The sequence below is a fragment of the Pelecanus crispus genome, chromosome 9, assembly GCF_030463565.1.
Source record: "Pelecanus crispus isolate bPelCri1 chromosome 9, bPelCri1.pri, whole genome shotgun sequence".
In the NCBI taxonomy this organism is placed as follows: Eukaryota; Metazoa; Chordata; class Aves; order Pelecaniformes; family Pelecanidae; genus Pelecanus; species Pelecanus crispus.
In genome coordinates this window covers 23,464,193-23,474,562 of record NC_134651.1, presented here as the reverse complement: position 1 = coordinate 23,474,562, position 10,370 = coordinate 23,464,193, and the positions used below count along the sequence as shown (strand labels likewise).

At 37.6% G+C, this 10,370-nt stretch overlaps 1 protein-coding gene across 1 annotated transcript; it reads left to right on the top strand.

Moving 5' to 3' along the window:
- Nucleotides 1–329: 329 nt before the first annotated feature.
- Nucleotides 330–9,455, top strand: TRIM42 (tripartite motif containing 42). Its single transcript, XM_009480118.2, is given in 5 exon segments — nt 330–694; nt 2,710–3,401; nt 4,713–5,533; nt 6,242–6,469; nt 9,405–9,455. Coding segments are annotated over 5 exon segments (2,157 nt in total).
- The last annotated feature ends 915 nt before the right edge of the window (nt 9,456–10,370 follow it).

The window sequence follows — 10,370 nt, the reverse complement described above, 5'->3', positions numbered from 1 at the left end:
TAGGGTATCTAATCCAAGTGTATAAACTCCCCATGCCATAAATGAAGAGTGAGGTAAATACTTTCAAGGAATTCAGCAAGAACAATTATAGTTATCATGACGTATAGATGATATAATCACTATATCAGGTACCTGTGCATAAAATTCTGCCTGTGTCCTTATTTGAATATCTCACTGTGACATCACTTTCCGATTAGAATGAAGCGCATTGCCACAGCACAGAGCTTGACCCAGCAGTCAGAGCTCATGCCTTTTTGCAACTCAGTGGCTGTAGTGTGCAAAGAAGCTGAAAGGATCAATGAACTTCCTTCCAAGTATCTAACAGAGGGATGGATGAAAATGGGCATCCCTGTTCAATCTGCCCATGCTGCTCAAACTGCTCTTACCTGACCTGCCACAGGAGAAAGGAAGAATGCTGCTTGTGTTGGCACTTCTTGTTCACCAGTGAGCAGAACTGCAGCTGTTTCCCATGTCCATACAAAGAAGACAAACCTTGCCAGTGCTGCCACTGCTCATGTGCAGAGCACGCAAATTGCTGGTGGTGCTGCTGCTCTTGTTCAAATGACCCAGACTGCAAATGCTGCTGCTGCGGTGGAGAGAATTCAGCATGCCAGTATTATGAAAGCAAGTGCTTCAGAAGCTCTGTCAATGAACCACATCACTCAAGGACATCAGGAACTGTTCAGTAAGTGGAGTTAAGGGCTCTTAAAATTTCTTGGGTTTTTGTTTTTCTAATTTACATTGTGTCTTAATGGATGTGTTGCATTTAGAAAGATAAGATCTGTTGGCAATTTGGAGCTATTTCAAATAACCACAGGATATCATTCTTCTGAGAAACAGAAGTAGTAGGTTTATCTTGAAATTAGTGAAATCCTATGCTCATTACTCTGACTGCGGCAAAGACCACTCCAGAACACCACTGCACTTGTAATTAGGACCACCTGATTTCCACACAAAGTCCATGGATGGCTAATATATGTTTATACATTCTCACAGTGTAAAAACCTATGTAGCGACAAGGAAGACATGCAGAGAACCTTAAAACAAGGAGGATAACAGAAATGTGTTTGCAGCAAGGGGCCTGCAGGCAAAGATACGGGGAAAATTGGAGTAAAACAAAGAACAGTAAAACTGCTGTTAACTGGAAGTGGAAGGAAGCAGTTATATTCAGAATAAGACAAAAAAAGAGACAAATAATAATAAAGGCTCTAGAAATACCACACAGAGAATGGAAAGAAGGCATAGTAACATTCTGAGAAGATGAAACTGGAAACCAGAAGGGAAGGGGCTGATTATTAACTACAGAAATGCTACACCAAAGAGCACTCACAAAGAGGTATGGAGGGGAGGGGCAGAAATGGAGTTATCGGAAAAACTCTAGACTAGAATACTAGCAGTCCAAGAGGAACTGACAGGACCTCTCGAAATGCACGGTCATTTCCTACCTAGGTAAACTTTGAAGACCAGAAGGAATCCTCACAGCAACAGAAGATTCTATTCTCTTTAGTTTATTAGTATTTTTTTACTGTTGTTTAGAGTGACAGAAAAAGCAGATAGCATGGTTGAACATTTGGGGAGAAAAGGTGGGAAGAAAAGCAGTAACAACATGGATGCTAAAGAGAAGCACAGCAGAGGGTGAGACCGTAAAGGCCTAGAACCAGGTGCCCATCTTGAATAATGATGCTCATATCAAGACTATTGAAAATACTCAAGGAAGCTTTATAAAATTAATACTGTATTTTTAAAAGGATAATGTCCATAGGTTAAGAGGCAGGTTAGGACTATCAGGATTTGAAGAGAATAGGGATTAGCATTTCCTGAAAATCAGTCCTCTTCTAAAATAAAATAATAATAATTTAAAAAAAAAAATCCCCATTTGAAAGTCTTTGCAATTAATATAAAGCAGCAATTATAATAAGGCTGCTACTAACACTAAGAATAAACTTAATTCATTCTAGAAATCAGAAACCTCTCAGAGGCAAGTGATTTCTTGAATGACTAAAAATTAGGATGATCATATGTAAATGTGCATAATTATGCTAAGCAGAAATGTCTTCAATACTCTTTTGGAAATGGTGAAAGAGTTGTGCTACTTTCTTGAGGAAATATTCCATCTTGAAAATGCAAAATAAAAAAAAAAGAAATTTATTGTCTTACTTTTTCATTAAAAAGAAAATATTCTAAAAATACTACCAAAGTTGTTGTAAAAGAAAGTATTTAATACCCTCTGAAACAAAATAAAGGGTTTTATTTGAATCACACAAAATGTTTTTCTTCACTCTAGTTATTTGTTGTTTCCATTTTGAAAAATAATCAAACAAGAAAAGGAGACGAAATATGTTTCATTTTGTACTAAACACAACTGTATTCTTCTTTTCATTTGGCCAGCAACAATAAATCAACAAATTCATACAGACCTACAATGACTGAGATCTCTGTTTATTGTTGTTGGCAACAGTATTCAACACATAGTGAAATAATTATGAAAAGGAAAAGAAAAAAAAAATGGATTCTTGATAGTGATAACCCAATTGTTTAAATAAAATACCCAGTCAGAATAAAAGGATGGTTGGTATGCAAAGCAGAACTGCTTATGTTATAGTTTTGTGTCTTAGATGGTACCCTAATATTCAGATATTTTTGTTTGAGTTCTTGGTTTGTTTGTTGTGTTTGTTTTGCTTTTTTTTTTTTTTTCCCAATTCTATTTAGGTCAAGATCTAGAACTAGGAATAATGCATCTGTCATTACACCAGAAAGGAATGTCTCCAGCCATGCTTTCCGTGACCAGCTTGCCTGTCCACTGTGTAAGCAATTGCTTCTCCAACCATTTATGCTGCCATGCAATCACTGCATTTGTGAGAAATGTATAATTAAAACCAAGAGCAAAGCTGAAGTAACTGAAGACTTTTATATCATCGTATGCCCGGTGTGTAGCAAAGCACATTGCATCCCCTACACAAGTAAAATTCAGCTGAGGAAGAATTACCTCAGAGCAAAACTAGCCAAGAAATACATGCGCAGACATGGCTTTCTGAGATGCAGATTTGACCATAGCGAAAGACCAGTCTACTGCGAAACTTGCAGGGAAAGAAGAAGATTGGCAACCAAAAGATGTAGAACATGTGGAATTAATTATTGTAATGAATGTCTGCATTTAAATCATAGTGAGAATGGTGCTCAAGACCACGTTTTCACCAAAGCACATCAAGAAGATCATGAACAGTGGCGTTGCTTACTGCACAGCAACTCAAACCTCTCTGAATACTGTCTGGATGACCATGAACTGATCTGCGGGTTCTGCAAGAACTCACTGCACAATGATCATGAGACTATTACCTTGGCAGTCGCATGTTCAAGAGAGGCTGCTTCCCTCTTTAATACAATTGCAAAATTTAGAAAAGGTTTGTATTTCTGCTGCTTCTCATGCTTCCCCATGCCTCCTTGGGAAAGAAAATTCAACATATGGTTGACAAGCTATATTAATTGTCTGCACAGCACAAGACTCAGAAAGGTGGTGTGTTCCCCCTATAGAAACACAAAAGCAACAAGCCCGTAATTGTGGCATCATGAGCCAGACTCAACTATTAGAGAATGAAGGGTCTGTATGTGGGATGGGAACAGAAATGTGCATCTAGGGAGGGGAAATCTTCATTTTATACTGCAGGACCCAGCATGGAATAAACACCAATTACATCAGCAGAATAAATTGGTGAATATTTTTTAATCAGAAATATATGCTTGAAGAGGAACTGCTTCTTCCCTTGCAGGCAAGATATGAATTGCCCCTCTTCAGTCAGTTTTATGCTCATGCCCATATCGACTATGAGGCAAAGTGGTCACATTTTTCTGAGGTAACACAGCAATGTCACTCCTTTGAACTAAGACTTCATCCATAGCAACTAAAGGGCTGAACACAGACTAGGATTTTATGAATTTCTTTTAATTTTGACCTTTGCATATAACTTCACAAATGTTGGGGACATAATGAAGTTGCATGGAAAATAACATTCAGAAAGGTAACAGTGAACCACGCACAATGAGAAACAGCTGGAAGCATTAGATTCTCAATTTTGAAACAGCCTTAAGTTTGAGAAAATAAGTGATGTAGAATATTTTGCAGGATTTTGTAATGTGACATTGTTTCCTGATGTTAGCTGAATGACACTGGAATTTACTATCAGCCTTTGGTATTTTTGATTCTGTTCCTTCACAGTTCACAATTTTTAGTGCCAGGAGAGTTAATCACACCTTCACATAATGGCCATCAGAGGAATGTACTGTCAGCCACAGACATAATGTGGGCTATGCAGACGCATTTGCTGCCATTATTTTAACTTCATACTGGCATAGTGAATTTTCAAAGATAATATAGAGCTACAAGAAATTAAGCATCAGGATTTCTCACGTAATGAAGGAAAAATTAATCAAGCCCATTTTGGGGGAGATAAATTTAAGTGAGGAAATAATAATAAGGTAGCAATTAACTGCCAAATTTTATACACACAAATGTGAACATTTTAACCCAAGCAACTGCCCTCAGGGCTTACCAGCAGCAGAGATGACAGAAAAATACTAGGATCCTTACTCTTGTCCCACGTTCTACCAAACCTGAAAGTTTTTAAGCTACAATCTGTCATTCTGCCTCTTGTAACCACTATGTTTTAATATGAATTTGGAAATACTGACCTGATTTTTTTTTTTTTTTTTTACAGTGCGCCAAGAAGTTGATAATGATCTAATGGAAGTTATCCTGTTAAAAAATAATTTCAAGACCTATAAGGACACCAAAAGGAAGGAGATCAGAAATGGATTCTTAAAATTACGTATGGTTCTTCATGAACAAGAAAAGGAGATGATTGAGTTGCTTGAAAACATTGAACTTAAAAAACAGAAAGAAATTTCAGAATACATAAACTATACATCCAGTCAGCTATCATATATGGATGGCCTTATTCAATACTCTAAAGAGGCTCTTAAGGAGGAAAGCCAAGTTGTGTTTCTGCAATCTTCACACTGCTTAGTGAAAGAAATAGAAAATGCAGTTCCTTCCATTTTCCAACCTAGTCCACGTCTAAGAGAAGATCCCTTCAGAAAACTTCAACTCAACTTTGATGAGCTTTTCTCCTTTTTACAGGGACTTGTCCCATCCCTTAGCGGAATAAAGCAGTCAGAAAGTAAAGTAGAAAAATATCCCTATTCTTTTAACCCAGACATAATGGTTCCAAGGCATGTTTCAAGTTCTCATGAATCCAAGCAAGAAACATTGTTCCGAAGCCCATCTTTAAATTCCTTGTTTGATTTAGGTGTGCTGCCTAAAGACACTGTCAGAAGACCACGCTCTACACCGCCCCATCATGCTACACAGAGTAATGAAGTGTGTACGCACCGGGATACAGCTTGTGAAACTCCAAGAAAAGAAAGAAAATATCAGACTGTTAACTTTTCAAGTCCAGAACCTATAGATAATGAATCAGTCCCAGTCCCAGGACCTGTTGTTATATACCAGACTTTTGTTTATCCGTGGTCTGCCAAAGTAAGATATTAATAAATTCTAAACATATACAAGAGAGTACTGCATTTTCAGGCTGTTATAGAGTGTGAACCCACACGAGTTTGAGTAAATAAGATTACAATATCAGTTCAAATACTTTATTTGTAGGAGACAATGCATTTCAAACTCGCCTTTTGAGATAAACTGAAGCATAGATTGAATCGTATAACGCTCCTACTGTAGTCAATAGGGTTGTTATATTATTACATATGTGATATAAATAAGTTACATGCAAAGGCCCAATGCACAAAGAAATAGATGTACCACGTTTGTGTTTAAATATCTGTATGTCAGATCAAATAATTCGATCCTGGTCTTGGCCTTCAATGTGATGACATCATATCCATGTAATTTTCTTCATTATATATTTCATAGATGCTAACAAGACCAGGATGCCATTTACGTAAGATCCCAACTGCATGTTGCAAAGGGCTGACTGCTGTCAGCCTGCATTAATTTTAGTGTGTTAGAAGAGGGTACTATGAAATTCCCAGGAGGAACCTTAGCATTTTCCAAGACCACAAAATGTATATCTTCCACATATATTTCATGCTATGGTTGGAATTTCATCTGCATTGGCATGTCAAAATTAAAATCTGCCAAACAGGGGCCTTCCAAAAAAGCAAAAATGAAAATGAGCAAAAATAAAGAGTACTTAATTGTGTACTACAAATTTTTGTCTCTTCACAGATTTACTGGACTTGTCCCACAGAAGATGTGGATTTCTTTGAGGTAGAGTTTTATGAAGTTGCTGGTATTGGTCCTGATAACATTGTCCAGACACAACTAGCTGGCCAGCTAAGCAAAATACAGCAGCAGAACCTTGAGATACATAATCTGGATCCAAATACAGAATATCTTTTTAAAGTCCGTGCTGTCAATGCAAGTGGTCAAGGAGAATGGAGTGAGATCTGTAAGGTATTGTAGAATCTTCTTATACTTCATAAAGTTGCCTTAACTTTCTTGCCTCCACAATTGTTTTTAACCTCATCTATTTATGAGGAAGACTGCTTAAATGGAATATTGCTATTCACTTATCTAGGTAAGTGATACTAACAGTTACACTGGATTTTTCCATACATTGTTCTTTCTAGCTCAGTTTGCAAATGCTTGACCTATGTAGAATGTTTCTCATTTTTTCTAACAAGGATGCTGTGTCATGGTTACATCAGGCAATTCGTTGTAATTCATATCACTTCAGGACTGAAACTGCCTTTGCACTAATCTCTCTGAACACACAGAGTATGAAGAGTCAGATCCAAAAGCTTTCATGCTATAACAAGGCAGCAATCATTAAAAGAAAGGAAACAAACAGAACATTAAGAATATTCTTTGACACCTTTGGACATGAGTCCTACTTTACTGTGGTTTTAGAAGAGGAGGAAAAGTGTTGCAAAGATAAAAGTTAAAAGGGGCAGGAAGGTATTCAAAAAGGTGTCAAAAGTTGAGACATTTAATGAATTCACTTCAACACCCTTTAGGCATCCCAAATCTCTTGCTGGAGTCACCTTTAGTTTTTCATGCTTTGCCAAAAAAAACATAGTTAATTAATGCTTTTTCTTTGATAAATGTTCAGTAAAGGGTGTATTGAGGAGCTGCAGTGCATAAAATGCAGATGGCTTCCAGGTGCTATTCTCTGGTTCCAACCACATTTCACAGCCTTTTCCTATATCAATTGCACCAAGTGCTGTCCCTTTGCAGGCCTCTTATCCCTTGTCACATTTAGAGAGTCTTAACCTTGAAAGAGCATTCAGACATCCCACTCACTTTGTGAGTTTTAATGACAAATGACACCTTCCTGGACTGCTCCACTTCTTATACTTAAAACACTGAGCACAGTAGTTTCTTTTTTTTGTCTAACATGGTGGAATGCTATATTGATTTTTCTTCTGAAAACTGTTCTTTCTGCCTGCAGCACAGTCATATTAATACTCCAGAGAGACACAAACTCACTTAAAATCTGCTGTAATTTACAGAATTAGAGAGTTTCATAGCAAATGAAAATGAGACGATGCATATGACAGACTTTAATCTTCTTTTAAAAGAATGACTACCTAATATCAGACTATTTTACTTTACCAGTTATACTACACAGAAAGCTTGGAAGGCCTTTGTTTAAAAGAAAATATAGCATTGGATTTTAAGTAGGGGATTAGTCAGAGGAATATCATTCTTCATGTGTGACAGTTACTAAGTCTATGAGGAAATGTAACTGTGATGGCTGTGACAGGTGACAGGAGCCCAAGCACCAGGCTATGAAGATGAGGAAGGTGACAGAAAGTTTTGTTAGGCAGCAGCTACTATTTCATTCTTTGAACTAAAGCTGATGCCATGCCACTGTTACCCCAAAATATCAAGTCCCACAAAAAAAAGTTATTTAACTATAGAGTGTTATTTAACATTACAAGCCGATTTCCCAAGTCTGTATGCAGCTCTTATAAGCAAACCAGAAAACTGTAGTCTCTGTTCTTTTAGCATTGAGGGAACTTTTCTCTTCTTAGCTCAACAGCATGATTGTTGGCTTACAGCTGAATCACAGCTTCCTCAATTTCAGCTATTTGTCAGTGTGTGAAACACCATGGAAGTACCACTCTATCCTTGTTACATGATCATAGAAGCTGCTACAGATGGCATGATCTCTTTGCCCAAGAAAAGTTCAGTACAGTTGACCCAATATAGGCTGCTAATGCCTCAGGAAGTGCCTGAAGGTATCTAACATATCTGCACAGGGCTGACAGATGACACAAGACTTGGAAGATGCACTTCTAGAGCAGCAACTAGGAAGAAGGCAGGTTACCCTTGAACACCTAAACTGGCAAAAGATGTTATGAATTTGGCAACTGGATCCTGGTTTAAAAGTCAATTGAAGGAATTACACTACACTATCCTGGGTAAGGGAATGAACAATATAGGGGATATTTTTGACTACGTGTTGAGGTTGTGGAAGATCCTGGATGAATGACAGAAACTGAAGTCTGCCCTGTCAACCAAGCTGCTGTATTAAAAAACCTTGGCAAACAATGCAAAACTATGCCACAAGGCAAGTGACTAGGAATCCTCTAAGGATGAAATTCAGTGCTCCCTGGAGACTTTCAACAGAGTAGGCAAAAATTTGTTGCCCCAGAGATAAAGGATTTTGCTGCATCTGCCATAGGAGGAGGAACAAAAAGCACTAAGGATGCAGTTAGAAAACCAGGAAGGGGAAAATGCTGGAATTCTGCAATCCTCGCTCTAGTTGCTGCCAATACTACCATTCTTGGAAGTTGTGCTCTCCCACCCCTTCTTCTCAATGACAGCAGCAGCCTGCAGCTGTTCACAGTGGCCTACCACAAATGCCATGTTTTCTTTAACTTGTCTCTTGAGACTGTCAGCCACAGAAACAGTCATAATTCTGATGCTGGTTTTGTTGCTTTTTAACTTTTCATCATACTCTGTGTCAATTAAACCTTTGGAAGGAGATTTTTGAAAATTACCTTGGAAGCCAAATGCAAAATGACTTTTAATAGGATGTGGGCTTCTAAATCCTGTGGTCATACCTGAAACTCTTTCCCTATATGTGCATCTGCCAGAACCTAATGGCTATGTATTGTATTAACCACTGTAATGTTTGCCACCAGACAATGCTTGCTTTCAATGTAAGTTTTTTTTAAAGAGCTCAGTTTCCATTTTTCCTCCAAAATAAGTACTTAGACTTTCCAAAGTTTAACATAGATAAGACAGTTTGACTGCTTTGACAACACATCTGTAAGTGGTAGGTTCTTTCAAAAACAGACACTAATTAAATCCTATCCCAAAAATAATAAATACATGTACCTCTTCTGTACTTTAATACATTCTTATTTTCTACTTGCAGATAATCACTTCAGAAGAATATGGGAAAATTGAAGACAGGTGGGAGAAGTAGAAGAGTATTCAGGGTGCTCTGCATGCACCAAATAGATAGACAAAGAATGAAAAGAATGAAACCAGGGATTCTTTTTTTTTTTTTTCCTGGAAGAACTGGAAAATGTGTATGCTTTCTTATGCAATATCCCGTTTTCCACTGAAGTTAGCAGCCAGAGATCTAACAGTGAACTCTTCAGACTATTATTGCTTTCTGGCAAATAATAATTACCACTGCACCCCCCCCCCCCCCCGCCCATGTTTTCATCATCTTTGCTTTTTCCACCTGTAGCACCAAGACCTAAGGAAAATGCTATGCCATGCATAAAAATATAGTATAAACCCCGTTATACTTGAGGGACCTTTGCAGCTTCAAAGGAATAAATGACATATTTGCATTGTAAGTTAACATTCTGATTACTATTCCCTATGAGACTATTCAATACCAGTTCAAAAAGATCTGCAGGAGCCTATATCACATTTTGCATGTTTTTAAAGCACAGAATAAGTTACTCTGTACATATACACTTTTGGTCTCAGCCTCACTTAGCTGAAGTACAATGTGCATACACAGAGAAGGACACTGGCAACAGGCACAAGAAGAAACACAAGAATGAGGGCAGACAAAATTTTATCTCCTTATGCACTTACTTAATAATGGTTAGGTTTACTTGACTGTTGTGAAGGTCATCTATGTGAGTTGCAGAGTATCAATTTGTTAAAAGTAGTTGCAAGTAAAATCAGAAGTCACAGCAGCTCCAATCCACTGAACAGAAGTTACTAGATCTATACAAGTTACTGTGTTGGAATAATCAAGAATAATAACTAATGTCCTTCTCTATGCAGGGATGATCTTGTATGGTTCCTTTCTTTCACTTCAGCCATACCAACCAGGTATGCGTATCTAGCTATCTATATTTTTACACACACACACATA